At 41.5% G+C, this 22071-nt stretch overlaps 1 protein-coding gene across 1 annotated transcript in view; it reads right to left on the bottom strand.

Annotated features, from left to right (window-relative positions):
* nr3c2 (nuclear receptor subfamily 3, group C, member 2) overlaps window positions 1-22071 on the bottom strand; it is a 69681-nt gene that overhangs the window by 17487 nt on the left and 30123 nt on the right. Inside the window, exons 3-4 of the mRNA XM_084567426.1 lie at window positions 12948-13075; window positions 3451-3567 (exon numbers count right to left, since the gene is read on the bottom strand). Coding sequence (XP_084423552.1) covers window positions 3451-3567; window positions 12948-13075 — 245 coding nt within the window. The remainder of the gene's footprint in view (window positions 1-3450; window positions 3568-12947; window positions 13076-22071) is intronic.

Genomic DNA, 22071 nt, shown 5'->3' with positions numbered 1-22071 from the left:
ATAACTAATTCAAATAGTAGGCTTCAATACCCATTAGCTAACTGCTAGTTTGTTAGCTTCCTTTCTCATAGTTGATATAATTACATCAACTACGTAATGCTATCATATCATCATATACTATGATGCAAATACGTTTGTATTTTTGTATGTATTTTTATGTATGTTTTAATAAATATCTTCATTAAAAAAAATACCACTAAAACTAAAGTAAGAAGTTATCTAGACATCTTTGAAGATGGTAAACCTAGCTCAACTTTGCGCTAATCGGTCACCATGGTAACCTGACCTGCAGCAGGTTATAGTAGGTTTACATTTTCTGTCTGTCGGACGAATGAAAGATTAATATTTTCTTTTGCCAACACTGCATATTTACACAGCCAATGGCCATATTTAGTATCGCGGAAATTACTCACTAAGCTTAGCTTGCGGGTGTTTGCTTAAAATGTTAACAATGTTAACAAGATAAACAGAAGCGCCCATTCAGTACAGATCATAGACTGTGTGGTATAGATTCAGCATGTTAGTCATTATTGATTGCATTTCCGGACCTTCTGAGAATTTGCTGCTGGGCATGGACTTTCTCCTGATTTGTTCCATGAAAAATGAGGGACGGTCTAAAAGGGACTAGACTCTGGCCATGCTGCTTGATGGTCCTAAAGGGCTCAGGCAGTGGCCAGGCCCATCCAGCAATCCGGCAACACTGTTGCCCATAAAGTTGGAATAATTTTGTGAATATTATTATTATATACAATTCCAAGGAACAGATAGCTCTTGTAGGTTCTCTCTCTCTCTATATATATATATATGTGTGTGTATCTTTTCCCATAATGTCCATGTATCACCTTTTCAGCTGGACAGGTAAATTCAGACTTACAGGGGCAATTAATACTCAGCATCATGATACCGGTTGACCAGGATAAGGAATGTAAACTTGCTTCACAGCACAGGTCTCAAAGGCAGTAGAATTATATATGTATATACGTAGCTAATTCATAAAATTATTTTCACTTTATGTGGCTTCAAGGTAAACATCACAAGTGTAGCTATCATTACAGAAATATATTTATGCTTTGGGAATCTGACAGCTTTCTTTACTAGTCTACATAGCATAATTACATATAAACAGCTGAGCCCCCTGTTCAATGGGTTACACTGCTGCTGCTCAAAAATACAGCCGCACTCATTGGCAACCTTCAGCTTTTATTCATGACTCATGGTCATCTGCTGCTTTTGAGTACCGCATAGCTCTTCGCTGGAAAGAGACGTGTTTACTACATGTTTAATATGTAAATAATTGGCTGTTGTTAAGTGGATGTGCGTGTCGACTGACACGTGATGGATTGTTGGGGTTAATATTGTTTGCTCATGGCCAGTTGTTGGAAGTGCATTGACAGAGGGTCACCATACGTCAGCTGAGGATCGGGTAGCGCTCTTTCAGATACAAGTGGTGTCAGACGCTGTATGGAGATGGTGTTCGTGATGTTTTTGGTGCCACTCGCTCCCTTCGTCTCTCTTCTGTGCTGAGCTTGGTGTAAGTTTGTTTGAGACTAGAGACGATGTTTTACATGACTGACTGAGTGACACTGTGCTTCTACTTAAACTGATTATGTTGTGTCTATTTTGTTGCTTTGCTTCACCGCTTCAGACTGCACTTCATTGCAGGCGCCGCTTCTCCTCATATAACGTTTCAGGAGATCCACCTTCACTTCAGCATCCCCGCATAGGCTTTTATAACCCTGTGAGGGAGTTTATTACTGGCACCCACCCATCTTCTCTGTGCATAGTCATTTTGTATGCTTTCAGAGAGTGATGATATCAAAGCAAAACAAACCAGCCTCTGTTAATATTCTATAGCCACTCAATAAATCCATTTCATTTTGTTTTGTTGTCAAAAAATTTATACAACTGAGACAAACTGTCCATGAAAAAAGTATGCTTTCACAAATTCAAAAATGTATCTTTAGGGTCTTGTTCATGGAACTGATCTTCCCATTTTCAGCCCATGCATTTATTTATTTATTTATTTTTTCATTGTACTGTCAGATGTATGGACCAGCCCCAAGATAAACCTTGGAGCTCCAGGTATTGTATCTGCCATTTAAAGCCACAGGCCTTGAACCAAATGTAAACAAAAGATGATCCTTTCCTTAACACAGGAGTGTGTTAAGGAAAGGTCGCAGTTATGCGTTGGAGGACTTCACTTCAAGTGGCCATACCATTTCTGATTGTTGACATTAGTTCAAACGACATGTTTGGCGGCACAGAAATCCCTCCAAATATGTTGATAGTAGGTCTTTTACAGTTGGAACTGTTACATAGCTAAAGTAAATGATTGTTTTTATCTTCTGAGAGAACTTTCCGTGGAAACTTGGCGCCACAAGACAAATTGTCGTGTTTGATGAATCTCATCATCACTGTCGTTTCATTTAAAAAGCTGTTGTCGAGACTCCGCAGCATTTGCCTTAGATGCATTTCCACTGCAGGAAATTTCCACGGGGATTAAGAACATTCAGAGATGTTTCCATCACTAAGGTCTAAATTACATTCAAAATAAATGATTTTAATCCCCCAATAAATCACTGCTAAAGGGTTACTACTTTTCAAAAGTAAGGAACTTTTGGGTGGCTCATCAGACGCCAAACCCATTAAGCACTGGAAACAATTTAATTACCTATAGCAGGCTTGTTGCTGTGTTGGGCCCTATAAAGCTAATCTTTTCTTGTGCTATACAGAATAACTTTAATTTGACATGACAGCAGAAAGTTTTAATGTGTTTCCAAAGGACATCTGAGATTTCATAGACCAGTATTGTAAATACAGTAGTAATATAAATAAGGGCAAAGAATCTGATCAAGGTGCTGAAATTCGCTCTATCTTTTCACTATGCTTATATTTTACTCCATAGTTGAATAGATAAAATCAAGGTTTAGTGGAATTCAGGCAAAGTTGAAACTTTCTATGTGTTTATGTTCTTGGTTTTCTTTTGAGGAAAGGATAAAATTGAATATCATTTGTGGCTTCAATCACTGTAATCAACTGAAACCTATCAAGTGTGCTTTTAGCTTTGTGTATGGCACTGCAGCCCTGCACTGGAATATGCTAGTGGCAATAAACAAATACATTTCAATTTTCTCTCCACCACATTGTTCTAAACTAAAGTGTCGCCTTTCCTCAAAACACAATACTGTAACTTGTCTGCAGGCGTTGTCAGCTGGCGCCGTATATAGTACTGTGGATCCACACCTACTGTAGCTGCATTATGCATATTATACTCAGATATACTATATACACACAAACATCCTATGACTCAGCATCCTGGGGCCTCCAGTGACTACGGCAAGAGCTGTTTTTCCATATCTCTCGTTTCTTATAAGCAGAGAGAGACAAACTCAAATGCCACATCAGAGACACGTGACAAGGCGAATCTGTAATGAGGCTGTGAGTCCTCACCTCCCAGGTTCATCCCGGCCTGGAGACACTTCCGTACACGACACGCTGGACAGTTTTTCCTACGGATCTTGTCGATGATACAGTCGTTTCTCCCGGCACACAGGTAGTTGTGTTGACCTACAAGAAGACAAGACGCTGTGTCAGTTCGACAACAACCACATATGCAGCTTGCAGAGCTGTGATATTTTTAAAAAGATTTTGAAAAAAGAAGAGGGCGATGGAAGTCACTCAGCATGCAGCAATGACAACAGATTTGTACATATTGGAGACCGCACTGAATTGATTACATGGACAGCACTAAATGATTCCAATGTAAAATGTCTGTCGGGGACTGTTGGTAATGTAGGTCAGCAACGAAAGCTGTGACGTGTAGCGATATCAGAGATCTACATTTCTTGATCATCACTGTGAAAATGATTGAAATTGTGATTATTCCCCTCTCACCTTCCACAACATTTGACTAATAGTGTGTTATGCGGAAAAAAGCGAGAGGGTATTAGAATTCGCTGGAACCAGGACACTGGCTGCAGCTAGACCATTCCTGACAGTGATGCTAACATGGTGAGAATCCCTCCTGCCTCCTGCCTAGCCCTTAGCTAAACCCAATGATCTCCCATTTCAGAGAGCTTCCTTCCGCTCCACTAGCTCTTCACTGTACAGCTCCTCTCCTCCTCCACTCTTCTCCTTCTCTACGCCTGCTCCTCCATCCCTCCTTTTTTCCACACGTCCGCCAGCCTCAGAGCACCATACGCCCACACACAGACAGGCTCATGCTCACGCACACATACAGTCATTCACTCTCTCACTCTCAAGCGCGCACGCGCGCACACACACACACACACACAGCCAAAGCTGCTCCACTTGGCAATTAAAAAAAAAAAAAAGTGCAAATGTTGTATCTGCTTCCACAAAGAAATACACACATAGAAATCACAGCGCGGCCCAGATGGAGTGGTACAGTGTGGCATTGTGACCCCAGTGACCCCAGTATAAGGCTTTTTATTAAAATTGTATGTACATCTTCCAAATGTGTATATGGTTGTGAACATGCTCCTGTTTGCGCATCGGTGCACATTGATCTGCGATTTCCAGCATGTTTGTTTCGTGTTGTTGGATTCTTTAGAGTCGTGTGGATTTCCAGCCCAGGCTGCAAATGTTTTTAGTGTGGGAGCTTGCTTGTTGTTTGCATGCAGTTTTCCTCCAACAACTACATTCTGTGCATTGCCTTTGTTGAATCTACAGAACAGTATTTGTGTTTGTGTGTAGGACTGAGCAGAAGTTGTTTTCTGAGCTAGCAGGAGTAGTGCGCAGTGTGTCTGTCTGGCTGCTGCCAAAAGCCAAGGAACCGAGCTGCAGGAGGAGAGGCAGCAGCTGTAGCCCCACCACTATTTCTGGCTAAATCACATGACCGTTACATAAGCCCATTTTTCTTGCTCTAAAAAACAGTAAACTGCGACACAGGAAACACAACGCAGCCATCCCCTTCCCTACCCCCCCTTTGCGCAAACACACACACTCGCGCATGGATAGGCCAGACCAAATGGCAATTCTGAAAACTCGAGAGCCTTCCTGTCAACTGTTTTGCTCATTCCCATGAATCTTGTTAATAATTGTAGAGTGAAATGCACGTTATGAGACAGCCAAAGTCGTGGTCCAATGGTAGAAATGCATGCAACTGTGTGTGTGTCCGAAAGCAAGAGATTTTGTTTGTGTGCTGTGTGTGCACGCCATGTTAACCTCTGAATATGTGCATTTTCTCATCAACCCAGCAAGTGCTAATCTTACCTTGGAAAACAACTATCAAATTCAACCAAACAAGTTCTCCTTTTGTCTTGTACAAAACAAGTTATTTTATGACTCCATGTGCATCTTATCAAAGAAATCATTAGTCATCACTAGTTTTTACTGTAAAAACATTTTAAAAATGCCTAATTCTATTCATGCAATATTCTGTGATAACAAGATTAATATTCCTTAGATACTAACACTGCTGGTTCAGCTGTCAGCATTGTCCACTACATGGAAGCCAACAAAAGCTCTTTAATGGCGTTCACTCATGTCTACTTTTAGCTAATGATCTCACAATCTGGCAACGACCTGCTGAGTATTCTCTGTCGTCTGTGAGGTCCAACACACGTCAGTTATGAGGACATTCTTCTGAAAAGCAAATACGGTGACAGCACTTAAACAAGTTTAATCTGCCTCTGGCTACTGGGGCAAATACAATATTTCAGCTTTCCAAACAAAGGGCAGACGGACTTCAGGGCTTTGCTAAAATACAGCTTTTAACCTGACATATTTATATAACCACTAGACACAAGTGGTGAGGCTCCCACTTGTGAAAACAGCATCTCAGCTACAGTAGGTGATCCACATCAATAGCAATACCATGATCTGGCAGTGGACGAATATTTCTTAAGCTGCGAGCCAGTACTGTAGAGATGGCAAAGAAAGAATGCCCTCATGGATCGGTGTCATTTAATTATCTACTCTGAAAGCATTCGGTCAATTCTGTAATCATCCTTCATGGGTATTTATGTAACCAAAAATTAAAGACAAAAAAAAAAAAAATACCAAACTACCAAAAAACAGGGCTCTCTGAGATGTAATTGTTGTTACCGCAGGGCCAGCAGTATGCAAATCACTGCCTTGAAATGCTACTCTTGTTCTTTGGACAACACACAAACAGCTGTGTTGGATGGGGCTCTACACAATTAAGTTTCCCTGTCTGGATCATTATAAACAGAGGCTGCAAAAGTTAATATAGGATGTTAATAGAGGCCCAAGTCGCCTCTTCTGTAATAATGTGCTAATAAAATGCATTATGCCCTCGTTTAGGGCTCCACGTGGTTTTTGGACACGTTTAATGCACAAAAAAGCCTGTAATGGTAAATGTTACAGGAGCAGTCTCATCTACAACTATTATCTTATAACTAGAGATAAAAACACCTCTGGCTTTTTTTTTAGATGAAGTGTAAGTGCTTTCAGAGAATAATCTTACAGCGGAACTTTCCTGTTTTCTGTCCACTGATATATATTACTTGAATGCCTAAGAAAGGAAAATATGCAGTAGTTGTAGGCAATTCTGAGTTGTAAGTGTTTTTATGGACAGAATAAGAGCAACTAATATGATGTGGTACATCATAATCATTGACTACTTATAAAGATGAACAAACCCTCTGTGATTATTTCTGCTGTGGTGTTTTCCATTTTAACACCGAGTTTCTATGGCGATTGACACACTTTTGGAGCCTGCCTCAAGTGGCCATTAGAGGAACTGCAGTCTATGATACTTCCTAGCCCTAAGGGTTGCCGCTTGATCATAACATAATCTCACAACGCTCTCCCAGCAGTGCGTCTTTAAAAAAAAAAATAAAAAAATAAAGCACATGTGAGGACACTGATAAAGCTCATCAGATTGGCACTGCTTATTTGGTTGAACACAAAAGGTGTAACCCACACTAATGTCAAAGAACAAAGGTGTCACCAGGGAGCAGGAAGAGATGGAGGTCAGATTATATCCACCGGAGAGACACACAGGTCAGCCTCTGCCGGGGAGGAAGTAGTTGGAGTTATATCATCACACGTGCGCCAAACATGCTGTGTGTGTTACTTAATAAAAGGGTTTATATGTAGGGACGCAGCTGTGTGTACTCTACATTGCAATGTTTAATCAGTTAATTATAAAACAATCAACAATTTATTAAACGGATTATTGAAGTCATTTATCAGCAAAATCTTGTAGGTTCTAGACCATGATGATATTCTGCTTTTTCCATTTGACTTTATTGTAAATTGGATACATCTAGAGTGGTGGGGCCGTGGGTAGAAAAGAGTTCTACTATTTACAATTAACTGAAAAATCCTGAAGCAAACATAGTTATAATCCTTGTGTATAGTGAGTACTTTCCGAAAACTAGACTGCGCAATACTTGACTGAAACTTCTCTTTCTTCAGCATTTTTGGATATACCATGACCTGGATGACTGAGAATCCGTAACCAATATTATATACACCAATCAGCCACAATATTAAAACCACTGACAGGTGAAGTAAAATAATATTGACTATCTTGCGACAATACAATGTTCCGCTGGGAAACTTTTGGACTTGGCATTCACGTGGATGTTAGTTAGACATGTACCACCCACCTAGACCAGAACAGGCACCCCCACCCCCAGCCATCCCCAGCAGGATGCAGCCTGACACAGACACACACCCAAAAACGGTTTAGGAACAACTAAAAAAAACATGAAAAACAGCACAAGGTGTTGACCTGACCTCCAAATTCACTAGATCCGAGTATGTGTGGGATGCACTGGAACAAGCCTGATCCACAGCGGCCCCTCCCTTCAACCCACAGGACCCAAAGGCCCCCCACTAACAACATCCTGTTGCCAAACGCCACAGGACACCCTCAGAAGGACCATGTCCATTCTCTGATGAGTCACAACTGTTTTGGAGGCACAAGGGAGACCTACACAATATAAGGCATGTGGTCATAATGTTATGCCTGATTGGTGTATTTATATTATTAGAGCATAAAACTCCTATGTATGTTTAAAATATATCTAGACTGAACTAAGAGACTGAACTACATAAATGGCAGTTTAGCAGTGTGGGTCACAAACAGTATACTTTGCAGACAGATTTCCTACCCCATGTTGCATACCTTGATTACCTTTACTGTTTTGTGCCTGTGGTTATGTTTTAGTTTTTTTGCTTTATTCAGTTTCTGATCAAAGGATGTCTGATGCGAGACATGTGTTGGAGAGCTGCGTTCACACTGTTAAATAGGCTCCAACACATCCGTGGTTACATGAGCTTCTTGCACACACAACCTGACTCTTTCATGAAAGCACCGGAGGGAGGCCTTCGCAGACATGTGATTGGATGGCAGAGCTGCCAGTTAAAACAGAAACTGTGCAGCCCGTGTCCTCGGACGACCTCAGACAAAGAATAGGTTTTCAGATTGACGCGAGCGCCATGGTAACGGCGACCCAGTCGGAGCGAGGAACATAATGAGGCCTTAATGTTTCACGTCTAATGTAAACCTCTCAGTTCAAGAAGAGCACAGCAAAAACAGCCAACGAGCTAAAAGCAGGGCCTGGTAAAGTTACGAAAAGCAGACATGCCAAGCCACTGATGACATGTGAATAATAAGCTGGCGCTGAACTCTTCAAATATGCTCCACATGGAGTCGTTTATTGAGTGCAGCTGTCTTGTATCAACAAACTTGTCTTTAGTGGAGAGGATGCAGGAGAGAAGCACATATGAATGCATTCAGCTATTTCCACATTTCATTAGGAATGATGACACATATTTACAAACTGCTGGTCTGTGTCAGTAGGTTGTTTTCAGCAGCGCAGGATAAGCAACGTATACTGAAGAACTTGAATAAATTCGCTGCGTGTTCGAACATGACAGTTGAGTCAACAATAGCGATGCAGTTGTCAACGTTGTAATCTTCATAAAAATGATTACCCCTCGTCTCCGTTAGTTGACTGTGCAAAAACTTGACAGATTTGAACAGTAGATACAACATGTGAGCATAACAAGAACAGTCATACTGTATTAGATAAACTGGAGGACTTGTGAATAGGAGAGCAGGTGGAAGTATGTTATTTTTTTAGTAAATAAGTCCGTGCTGTCTTGTGAATGAGACTAAAGACTAAAATTTAGGGCATTTTGACAAACTCGCAGCCAGAGAGTACTCAATTTATTATTTATATATATTTCACAAGGCCACGGTTATGAGCTTTATAGTGTACAGTTGGCAGTGCCTTCTGGTAGATATAACAAAATTAAGTGGAATGAATATTTGTCCTCTTGAGGAGGACTGTAAGTGAACAGATTTGGACAGTGAAAGGCCCATGTGGCCAATAGAACTTCCAAACAGATGGTCTAAATGTAAACCTAAAATGTGGACTTCAAAGAATAACCGAGCCAAGTTCCAGTGATGTAAAAAAAACAAAAAAACGCTATCTGACAATGACTTGTGTGACTTGGATAAAAGAGAAAGGAGACCCTCCACAATCGGAGGATTTCATCTGATTTGTTGATGACTGCAGAATGCTAACTAGCCCTGTAGTAAAGGGCCGTGAGCCAGTTAGTCGTCTAATGAGCTACAGCCGACTGAAAAGTTGTGTCCCCCGAGGCGGGCCTTGCCAAAAGAAATTAAGCATGGGCTGGATTATTCCCCTTGTACAGATGCCCACTCTCTGCAGTCTTCTTATATATATCTCTCCTGCCAAGCTCAAGTTTTTAACTTTGAGAGAAAAAAGAGGAGGAGGAGGAGGAGAAGGAGGAGGAAATGCTGGGAGAGAGGAGGAGTACAACGTCTCCTCACGTCCTAACTTACACCTCTCCGGCTCAAACTGCTGACACATCACTTTCCATCCCTCTCCCTGTTACTTACTCCCTCTCTCGGCTCCTCCTCTCTTTATCTCTCTGTCTGTGTCTGACTTTTTCCTTTGTCCTTCTCCCCCCTCCTCCTCCCTCTCTGTATCTGTTTCACTGTCCTCTATCTCTCTTCACTGTGCAAAATCCTCCTCTCACTATTTTCATCTTTTGCCTCACTCCACCTTACCTCTCTCTCTCTCTCTCTCTCTCTCTCTCTTTCCACCTCAGCAGCAGCTGTGGTCGGGTCAAGTAAGGTAACAGCTCACACGTTGCATGCAACCTTGATGACATCACACCACCGTATGGGCAACTTTTTATAGTCTGCACAGTTGCAGTGGTTTGGCCGTACGGAATCAGGAGGAGACTGAGATACGCACCAATCAGCCACAACATTAAAACTACTGACAGGAGATGTGAGTAACATTGATCATCTTGTGACAATATAATTTTCTGCTGGGAAACTTTTGGATCCTGGCATTCGTGTGGATGTTACTTAGACATGTACCACCCACCTAGACCAGACCAGACACCCTCACCCCATAGCAATGACACTCCTTGATTGGCACTAAATCCCAAACTGTTTTGGAGGCACAAGGGAGACCTACACAGAATTAGGAATTGGGTCATAATGTTATGCCTGATCAGTGTACACTGAGCCCAGTTGACAGCATGTGTCTGTCTTGGTCTTGAGCCTCTGTTGCATGCATTTATGATTGTCAATGAAGTTGGGGAATAGAAAAATTCTTCTTCTTCTGTTATGTCTGGCAGATTATACAACCGATCATTTTGTTTGGCGTCCATGTAAACAGTAAAATTAGAATTTCTACTGGGAGTGATTACAGCTGGGTTGAAAACGTAGCTTTTGAATCATTTAACTACATAGTTTTAGTTCTTTAATACACAGAAACATTAGCACTGTCCATAGCCTCATCTGAATACCACTCGCATGCAAAGTCTGCCACCAACTCTCTGTCGGGCAGGCTTGAAGCAAGAGCAACGGCATGTCTGATTCGATAACCCCAGACACATAATCGGGTTTCAGGTCTCCGTAATGACAGTGTGTAAATATCATCAAATTAAGGCGTGATTTGATTGGAAATGAGTGCAATTCCTCAAATGGTCAGGAAATCACCTCGAGGCCTGATGTCTGGGTAGCCGTCTTGTTTGCCTGGATTTTTTTTTTTGTGTGTGTTTTTTGCCTGCACTGGCTGTGTGAAAGTGTGTTGAACATTCAAACACTCATCTAAATGAGTTAGGACAAAGCTGGAGGCAACAGGCACAACATGAAAAGCACATTACAACTGCTGCTGAATTTCCTCAAGCTAAATATAACATAGAGAGCTGCTGCTGCTGCTGGAAACCTACTGCATTTATTTATTTTATTTTTTACCGATGTGTCACTCAGCATGGTCACAGTCTATAATGTAATGCCTGTTTTATTGTCATTTTAATTTTCTTTTGGAGAAAATAAATAGTTCACTTTATACCACAACAAAACATTATAAATAATAAAAGCCTTAAACAGTTGGTTAATAATTCATCCAAACGTGTGTTGCTTATGGAAAGAAAATTTTTCCACTGCCTGCCATCATGTGATCTTCTCTCTGTTCTATCAGCAGAAAAGTAATGTGAAATGTCTGATTAATATTTCCCTGTGGGGGAAAGCTTTAAGCTTGGAAATCACACTTGGCATAAAGCCTTCCCCCGAACTAGTCTTAATAAATGGAGCGTAATGTCTGCCAATAAGTCTGAAGGTTGCAGTTCAGGTAATATTGTTTTAAATAATTTGATATTCGGTGAAACAACCATGAGACTATCGTTTGGGATAATCTAACCTTACTGTAAATAAAAAATACATCTGGGCCAAGAGTTAACACAAACATCAAGAAACATATTTGCCAATCTGAAAATGAATGATGCTGCACAAAGAAATGTGCTGCAACTGCAGAAACACTAATGAGTATGTTGCCTGACATCAGGGATGTCCAAGAGGTAATGGCTCTCTACCTAGATTCAACTCTTTACCAATTTCTGTAACTTATCCGTGTCCAGCTTGTAGCATTTGTCTGGGTGCTGGTGTTGGTCTGTGTCTTTTAATTCCCATGTGCCGTCGAGTTGGTAAATATTTTTCTCGATTTGTTTGTTGTTGTTTTTTTTTTATATATATATATATATATATATATATATATATATATATATATATATATATATGCAGCACTCATGGGCCGTGTTCAGACCTTGCATTAAGATCCGATCTGGGCCGTCCGATCACAAGTGGCCAGATTTAGGTACGCGTGTTCAGACCTGGCGTTAAACATGCGTCTCCAGATCCGATCTCCGTCCCGACATTTCAACAGCTCCCGTCTGTAATGGATCTCTACCGCTGTTTTTTGTGTGTGCATCATGACTCAGCTTCACACGTTAAGTTATTGTTCATTGATCTCGGGCCATGACATTAGTTAGACCTTCACAAAACTCTGATTGTAACTCCATCTCTGGAAGTTTCCATGCGCACTGTAATCTCCGGTAATAAAGATAAATAGAGGCTCCAGTAATTGAGGAAATACGTAACTTAACCATACACGGCTCCTGGTACATCAACATGACTGCATCAATAATTAACACAGAATCACATTTGTGTACTCGTATTAAAGACTTTCATTTGTAAATTCTTACTCAGGTTCCTTTTTAGGCGATCATTTATAATGGCAGCCGTATGTTTTTGTCTGAATGAGTGAGGCAAAACTCCATTGACGCAGGAGCACCCCTGTTGATTATAAGAGGTCTCTAATGTGACTTGGGACGCATTGCGTTTACACTACCAAAGGAATGCGGACACATGCGTCCCAGTTCACCTCCAAATGTGGTCAGAGATCGAAGCTCACAAATGCGATCTCAATGCCAATTTACGCTGGCCACTTGCGATCGGATAGCCCAGTTTGGATCTTAAGGCAAAGTCTGAACAGGCCCCATGTCTTGACAGTGCTTGCTTCATTTACCTGTGTTTTCTTAACCTGTGGTGTGCTGAGCTCCATCGGCTAACGCAGAAACCCCTAACCAGTGACATCTTGTTTGAACATAGCATACTGTCATACCTTCCACAGCTCGTTTGAAGAACACTTTGCAGCTCCCGCATGTCACAACACCGTAGTGACAGCCTGATGCTTCGTCTCCACAAACCAGGCACACTTTGGCAGTCGAGGACGGTTGTCTCAGTGGTGAGCTGAAGGGACACACAAAATAGTTTTCAGACCACACATAAATTAACAAAGAATTTTTTAAAAGTCAACAACAAAGCCAGGCCTGACTGTCCCCTTCCTAACTACATTACAGCCTGATACACATAGTGTAACATTCCCGGGTTTTACGACCCACTGACAGTAGCAGCACAATGTGGCAAGCCATAAAGATGTCTGCCAACCAAGAGAGGGCTTTGCACTCCCCTGATTTATAGCTTCACCAGGCTTACAGAGATGACACTGACAGAATTATAGAGGAGATTATTTAAATTCAATAAGCAGAGAGACACGGAGCAGGATGCCAAATTTAAAGTAGGATTCAAAACACTTGCCCCCTTCCCTGGCTTGAAATGTGAAGCAGTGGAAAAAGTGTTGAGAGATGAACTAAAATAACAAAGACCATGTTGGAGTTAAAGAATCTTACTGTTTAATAGTATGAACCAGTTTAGGGTCAAAGATCTGAGTGAATCAGTACTGACAAGTGCTGTACAGTAAGTAACATGGCATGTTGTTTGTATTGACTCTGCGACGACGAACAGGCAAGGCAACAGAACTGATAACAGTCTGCTGCATTTCTGCCTGATCCAAGCCGTTGTTGACTTTGGCATCATTCACTTATTTCACCACTGACTGATTCCTACAATTACACGACCATTAAAGCCCAGGATGAGCACTATGTTCTAACTGATGTAGCGGGAGATGTAGTTAGGAGTTGCATTTAACTATTCCTGCAAAGAAGACCATGTCGGTTATGGTGTTTAAAGTCAAGGGTCCAAACTAATGAACTGCGTCTAACCCATTATGAATCCAGGTACTTATAGAGGCGTATTTAAATGTAGAGCAACGATGTGAGCGAACCTGGCGAACCCAGTATTTTATAACATAGTCCTTATATATGCTACATGTAAATAGAATAAGAGCGTTTGATAATCAACAATCGCATAATATGATAAAAACTCCACACATTAAAGGTCAGTTCTGCTCCTAAGGAAAAATTAGGATATACAGTAGAGGCTTTGATCTGATTTTAAAAATGTTCATGCCGACATGCACGCAACACACGCAAAGAACACAACATGTAGATGGGTACAAAGAGAGAACACCTTGTATCAAAACATTGAAAGTGGCCTCAGCCTCCCCTTCTTTTCTGTGCTAATTACCTCTCTTCCATCTCAATCAATAACATGCAAGGTGATTGTCTGGTTAACATTCTCCGTACATCCTTAATCAAACCAGCTGCGAACCTTTCTCTCTCCACCTCCCCTCTGCCTTCCTCTCTCGCGCTCGCTCTCTCTCATGCACACACATTTCCTCCAGGGGACTAGATGGAAAGGGGTACAGCAACAGCACACTCAGATACAATCAGGACCACTGATCTAATTCCCTCTTGTCCATCTACACACACATTCAATTTGTTAGGACGCTTAGAGGAGTCTCTGGTGAGGTGTTTGTCTGACTTGATCTTTCTGGCACAGGGCCCCACGGTTTCAGCTGATGTTAATGTGTGTATGTGTGCGCACACAAATCCAAGCCATGTAGAGATGTCTTACTTAGCATGCTATTGCGCTGGATATTCTCCCATACGTTGGCCTTTTCGCACCATCACCGAGCTGCGTGAGGAAGAAGACGACACGAGCCAAAAATAACAGCCTCAGAAAGTTTTACGGCCAAGAACAACACGAGCAGCGTGTGAGAGGTCCCTCTAAAGTATGCCTCTAATATCGAGTCAGTGGTCAACCCTTTAATAGTGCCGCACATTAAAACCTTGTCGCTGTGTGCCAGCCAGCCTGCCTGCTGGTCCACCAACGAAGGTGACTTCCCCTCCCTCAGAGAAGTATATAGGTCATTCGCTCTCTCTGCTTATGAAACCAGAACAGACAAGCCAGGCTGCAGTGACTGTGCACCAACGGCTGCCAGTAGCCCAAAACTAAACACAGGCGACCAGACATTCCCAAATCCGGATTTCTCAGCAGAGACGTTAGATTGCAGCGTACACTACATGCAAAAAATAAAGACAAGAAAACATAGGAATGAGATGCAACAAGGGTCACTGATGAAATCCAAATTGGGACATTGCGGTTAAGTGGTGTGTGTCTTTGACCACTGGGACACAGCAAATGATTTTCCTTTTTGTTTGGCTTGTCATTTTCATACCTTAAAATATTCTGAGGTCGCAATTTATGTCTCTTTCAATGAAGGTTTAAATGCTGATGCACCACTTGTTTGTAACCTCTTTTTAAAGCTAGCTGTTACTTCATGCAGCTTTGTGTCACTCTTCATCTCATACTGAAGACACAGAGCCAGAACGCAGGAGAAGCTAATTTAATGTTGACTTGTTGCAAAGAAATATTTATTTAAATTTTTTGCAATTTAACACCCCAGCCGATATCCATCTAAAATCCTTTTGTATAATAATTACACAGTTTTGCATGTGTGTGTCGGCAGCTTCTGTGAACTGAGTCTGAGACTTTTTTTTTTTTTTTTTTTCTTGACCCCTGTCTTCTCTATTTCTGGGTACAGTCTCAGACTAACTCAATGGGACTGGCTGCACAGATCAAAGGTCTCATTCTTCGCTCCAGTTGCTTTTTTTCCCTTCCTACAGAAACCCCAGGGCAGTGGTTTCATTGTTTTCAGTGTCCTTTCATCTTTAAAGATAACACACAAAGCTAACAACTGATTTAGTTGCTGTTTATTTCCCATGAGGGTACAGATGAGTGTGAGTACACAGTGACTGTTTCTTCCCACCAAAATGTACAAACAGAAATGTGTATCTTCTGCCAACTACTGCTGCCCTCTTCGCTCATTATCAGGCCATCGGGGCAGCTTAGGGAAGATATTAATGAAATTACGACGGGAAAGGAAAAGTCGAAGCAGTGCCCAACAAACTGTGCAAACCACAGGACAGATGTTTGGGCTCATGTTGGCCTCTTACATGTAATTTGGATGTCACACTGGGAGCATTTTTTAAATGGTTCAAATACTTCCACACTCTCTCAGCTGCAGCAGGAATGCTAAATCACTGAAAGCTAAGACCGGAAAGGACAGTTAGTTACAAGCATCTAGAAAAATACCCTCAATAATGACTGCAGCTATACAAATACTCACTCTCTCTCTCTCTCTCTCTCTCTCTCTCTCTCTCTCTTTCTCTCTTTCTCTTTCTCTCTGAGACTTTTATTAGGTCTGAGCACGTAATCTCCATTAACCATAAATAGGTCAATATGGTTCACAGGAAAAGGTCAGCAGTCATCCTAGCGGTGCATAAAAAGAACAATTAGTTGCTATAGAAACTAAGAAAACTGACAAATTAGAGAGACAAAGGAAGTTGAAGTTGGACCGTCGTTATTCTGGGTTTATCAAGATAACATTATTACGGGTGAATAATTAGGGGTGAGACGGCTGCATGATGGACGACGGCAAGCCTTCATAGTTAAGAATGAACCCTGTGACCCACATAAGTACATTAGCGCCGCAGCGTCAGTAAACAAGCAGCTGAACCACAGAGAGGACTGTGTTGTATAGAAAAACAATGTCCTCATCACGCATGTAACACTGTCTACCACACACACACACACACACACACATGTACAATACTTTGTTTACACTGCTGTAGAGCCAGCCGCCCACTGTATAGATAAGTGTGTGTGTGTGTGTGTGTGTGTGTGAGTAGACACGCTGACTGGTTCATTCTAGAGGCTGTTATCACAGGGATAGTTCAGATTAAGTGCCACAGCCTCCCTGAACCTGCCCTTCATGAAAGAGAAGCATCCTTGACTCTTTCTTTTTAAAAAAAAAAAAAACAGCTTCCATGGTGCAGCACCTCTCTACAGTCTGGCCTCCAATATTTATGTAATACACACCCTGGCATGCTAAAAAACCTTAAGCTAGACCAGTTCAAAGAATATTTATGTAACGCACAACTTGGCATGGAGGGAAGGTAAAGGTAGATTAGTTAGAAAGAGGACAAAATGGCTTATATAACCGTGAGCAGACAGTATAAACATTAGGTTGACACCCACTCACCGCCTCTCAAAGGGAGAGAGGTCTTATGGGTAGTGTTAGAGAGCCACCAGGGATTTATTTTTCCCGGTGAAGGTGACCCTGGCATTGGGCAGAGTACCTGAGCATACAGAAATATGAGATTTCCTCCATGACGAGCTTGTGTTACACTTGTGTTAAGGTTACGGTATAATCTACTCTGGCTTACTGCTACTTTTGGTTTAGACAAACATAATCATTACCTTGAGATGTTATACATACTGTTGCATTGCATTCCAGTTAGCAGAAATAGTAAGTTTCCCTCTCTGTGTGTATAATTTTGCCTATATATATAAAAAAATTTTTGGTAAAATTGATAAAGTCTCAAACTACATGATATATGTGGCGATTTCACTTTCAAATCAAATGTATGTTTAGCACAGAAATGGCAAATTTGCTGTCTGAGGGAATCTGGCGTCCAGGCTGTGATTGCATTCCTTGTTTTAAATTCCAATCTGTCATGTTGTCTCCACTCCAATCCCTTACTGTATGCCTACAAACTTTGAGTGACCTTCCTCATAACGGCGAATCGCGATTATCTTCCTCCTATAAATGGACTGTTTTGACTGTAAACAAAGAAATGAGACAAGTCAAGTCAGCCCTCTTTGGGGAGTTCATACTGGCTGGGTCTATGGGCAGATACCGCTATCATTCTGATCTACACAGTATCCAGTTTGTACCCAACATGTCTGAAGCTGTACCTGTCTTCAGATTCCATAAACAACAATAAACATCTTTCATAATCACACGGCGGCTGAACCTTAACCTTTCTCTTAGTATGCAGCTGCAGCTGAAGGGCCGAAGGGCCTTACAGATACCTAGATACCTTTGAGGCAGAAGGAATATAACTGGTTTTAACTAGCATGAGCTGTTGACCAGTTAACCTAAATCGCTCACCGTCACACAGAGCAAATAAAATTAATCACCTGAGATATTTTGGCAAAGTGATAGAGAACAGAGGCACGGATCCCAGGAAGATGTGTCAGGGTGTTATTATGTGGTGGGGAGGATTATCATGGCTGGAAACTCCCGTAATTCATGCCGACGGACTTATCACATCCATATAAAAGTATAAAATTAGGTAAGGGACGCCACCGCTGCGTGCCCGAAGCTTCAGTCATTGTTACATGACATACTTGTACTTTCTCTGAGCGTTGGTGCGCTCTTCAAGAACTTTGCTACATCTTGTTTTTCATACTTTTTCAAACTGCGCGTTAAAACTCAAACTTTAGCGGAGACATATTAAAATTCAGCTTTTTTACACAATGCCACAGCAAGAAAACAGTTCCTATACAGCTTATAGGGTCAAGACTCCCACTCATTCAGTTTGACCATGCGAGTCCACAGAGTTCACAGAGTACCACACAAAGATCTCCAGTACTGCAAGGAACTCAATTTAGATGGATCTTGCATCTCAGCTTTAGAAATAATGTATATGTACAAGGCTGAGCAGAACTTTGGGCTGCTTCTCTTGAAAACTTTTTCCACTTTTTTTTAAAAGAGATATTTTTCAAAACTGAAGTGGATGAACTTGTAAAATATAGCGCAATGCAAAAGGCCTCCAAATTGTGAGGAAAATCTGGGATAGCATTGTTCAGTGTAATAAAAGTAAATATCGAATGTGGCCGTGTTTTCTTTTTGCTCGTCTCTCCTTCCTCTGGCAAATTGTCACCAAACTGACATCAAATAATTTGGTGAAAACAACAGCCTTCCTGTTCATTGGAACTGACTTGGCAAGTTTATGGTGAGGGAGTGAGGACCGTGGGAGAAGACGTAGAACCAGAACCAACTTTAAACTGTACAACGCTAACACACAAGGACATTTCTTTTTGATAACTTTAAAAGAAAAGTTAGACTTTGTCGGCTTCCTGGTGGTCTAGTGAGCAAGAGAGTAAATGATGGATCCAAAAGGATCAGTGAAATAAAATTTTACTTTCTGATGCCTGCCTCATACAGTCTTTTAATTCTAACGATCAAAAAACGATTTAGCGGTCTGCACTAATACTGAACAACAATGCACAAAATATTACACATTGTCAAACAAAGCAATACAATAACAGCTTTTACTGAGCTCAATTCCTCCTCGTAAAACAACTCGGTTATTCATGTATGCAGGAAGCTTTGAAAAAACTCCTCATCAGGTCCTGCAGCACTGTTTTGACTAACTATGAGAAAAGTCCCGTTTGTGCCTTGGAGAACTTGCGTTCCTCATGTGCTCCTCATACTGATCTGCTACTGATCCCCTAAGTTTCTGTTTTTAGCACAGTGTTTTCAAGATCCTTTGGACCGGGAACAGAAGCAGCCATAAAACAACCGGGAACACAATTTGGCTGACATGCTTAGAAATACATGGTCGGGCAACGGGTTGATTTCCAGACATGGGAAATCGAGAAACAATGCAAACAAGAGGTCAGTGATAAACACAAAATGTTCAACAAGGCGAAGGAACATAAAATACCAGCTCACTCTCTTAAATCACATTTCCCTTTTGAACATAAACCTATGTGATAACAACAAAAACAAGCACGGTAGTTGGCCTAAATCTAACTAAATACACAAAAGGGCACCTGTTTTCACCACTTTTGCGAAACATGACTCAAAACTAACTCTAATCTAACTAACTGCCACGAAGAAAAACACAAATGGACCACTTCAAAGCAACGCTGCAAAAACTGGTTTTGTTGCCGAACCAAATCCTTTGATTTCAGTGGCATGGATGAACTCCAGACCTGACCTCGTGGGGTGTTCATGTTTCAGCTCTATTTACCGCTTACTTGGTGCTCTCCCACTGACTTCATGCATTACCTGGCTACTTACAACAAATATGTCTATAGCCAGATTTGGGTCCCATTGCTTGTACAGGAAGTGACCTCCAAACTCAGCTTAGAGGCCCTAGGACAAATGAGAAAAACAAATCCCTAGACAGGGAGATTATCTTTAAGGGATCAGCCCTGACCTGAGCCACCTCCTCACCACACACTCCTTACCTCTGTTCTCCACTTTCCAGTAACAGTTAGCAGCCAACTCCTGTTTACACTGACCTTCTTGTGTGCAAAAATGGTCTAGTCAATAAGATTAAAGCACACAATAAGTTGGCATTAAAACCTCAAGAAACCTCAAGAACTACACGAACTAAGCCTGTGATTACAGAGAAATGAAACGTGCCAAAAAATATCTTATTCAAAAGATGACCTTTTTCTTTCCCCCGTGATTCAAAAAGGCTTCACTCTGAATGTAGGTTAATGTACACTGGCGCTAACACATGTTGCCAGCAACCCCACGCATTAGCTGTCACATGTGATCATCCTCAACACCCACCAGTCATTTACAATTCCGCCAGGACAAACGAGGAGGAAGGGCAGGCAGAGAGACCGGCGACGGGAAATGCTGCACACCAACCGTAGTACATTAAGATATACACAGAGGGCTAAAGTTAGCTATACAGTGTTTATTACATGTATTGTTAATAGTCAAGTGGCCACTAAAGGCGCGGCGTATGAAACCGCAACCCCAAGAGGTTGGCTGTGCACAGGAGCCAAAGCCAAATCTTTGGTTGGCTTGGATCCAGGAAGTTAACGCCACATCGCACATTCTGCATGTTAGCTTAAGAAGTGCTGAGAAGTGCTCGCCAGTCAGCCTTCCTATAGTATGTGACAGGTTCAACAGCAGAGGAGCTGTCTCATACCCAGATAGAAGTCTTGCCCACGCTCAGCCACTTAGTCGAACTGCTAAGCAACTATCAGGAGCAATAAGGTAATGAACAAGAATGTGCAGATCACACATCAACAATGTAACACCAGAAATATGGATATTTTTAGATATACCAGTCATATTTTAATGTTAGATTGAGAATCATACTATAAAAAATGAGGCTTAAATTTAAAAAAAATGCTAGCAGCAACTGCAAAAAGACTGATTGGACAAAATACCCACATTCTGTCCTTTTATGATTGTTTTTCAAGACTGGTTAACCCTAACCTGCACTAAGCAAACTCTACAAGGATTAAGACTCTCTTTTGTCCATCGTCACTGGGCCTGCTTGTTGTAAACAATATTTTCCTTGAACGTCTGTTGTAAGGTTCTGGCCTCACAAGGACAGAAGGTCCCATACGTTTGTAATGAAATAAAAAAGACGCAAACAAGTTCACACACACACACGCACACCCATACACATAATGCTGGTGTTCATCTCCAAAGGATTACAGGCCCAGATGGCCACTGAGATGAACAATGCAACACCTGCTGAGGGACATAGTGCAATTAGGTTCTCACAAAAAACTACTGCATAAAGGAAAACCTCACCCTTCGCAATGAATCATCAGAGGCGTACATATGTATCTGCTGACTAATCTAACTCTTGGCTAATCTCTAACCCTACATGACTGCAGCCCTACCACATAGCTTATTCCCACACTTTAATTTATGCTTGACATTCAGCGAGGATAAAGACGTATCCACTGTCAGGTTTGTGAAGCTGTCTCACTTTGTTCCCGCTGTTACATCCTGAAATATTTTAACCAATATGTTATAGTGAAAGCAAATCCTCTACGTAATTTATCGAAGTTACGAAAGTGCATGTGCAACCGACCAAACAAACCTCACAATCAACCTTTCTCAATTTTCTAATTTGATCAGAGTTGAGAAATTTGACCAGAGTGGCCTTAAGAAAGAGGAAACAGAACTACTGAGCGATTTCAGTTTTCAGTACTGCTTTCTTAACAAAGAGATAATGGAGAGCTCAGTATTGAGTTTGCAAGCGCTGCAGCTTGAATGGCAAGTCTACCTCCTACATCTCTATCATAAGGCAGGCAGCAGGCCTTGGCCATCACCACACAATGCCCAGACTTGCCTTAACACCAAAGTCTATTTTACGCGTCGCACAAAGAGACATGTTCTGGCTACGTGCAGAGAGAACGGAGGAGAGGGGGCGTCAAGGGAGGAAAAA

This window comes from Chelon labrosus, assembly GCF_963514085.1.
Source record: "Chelon labrosus genome assembly, chromosome: 2".
Taxonomy (NCBI): Eukaryota; Metazoa; Chordata; class Actinopteri; order Mugiliformes; family Mugilidae; genus Chelon; species Chelon labrosus.
Note: the sequence above shows the minus strand (reverse complement) of the source record. Positions and strands in the feature narration are given on the sequence as shown.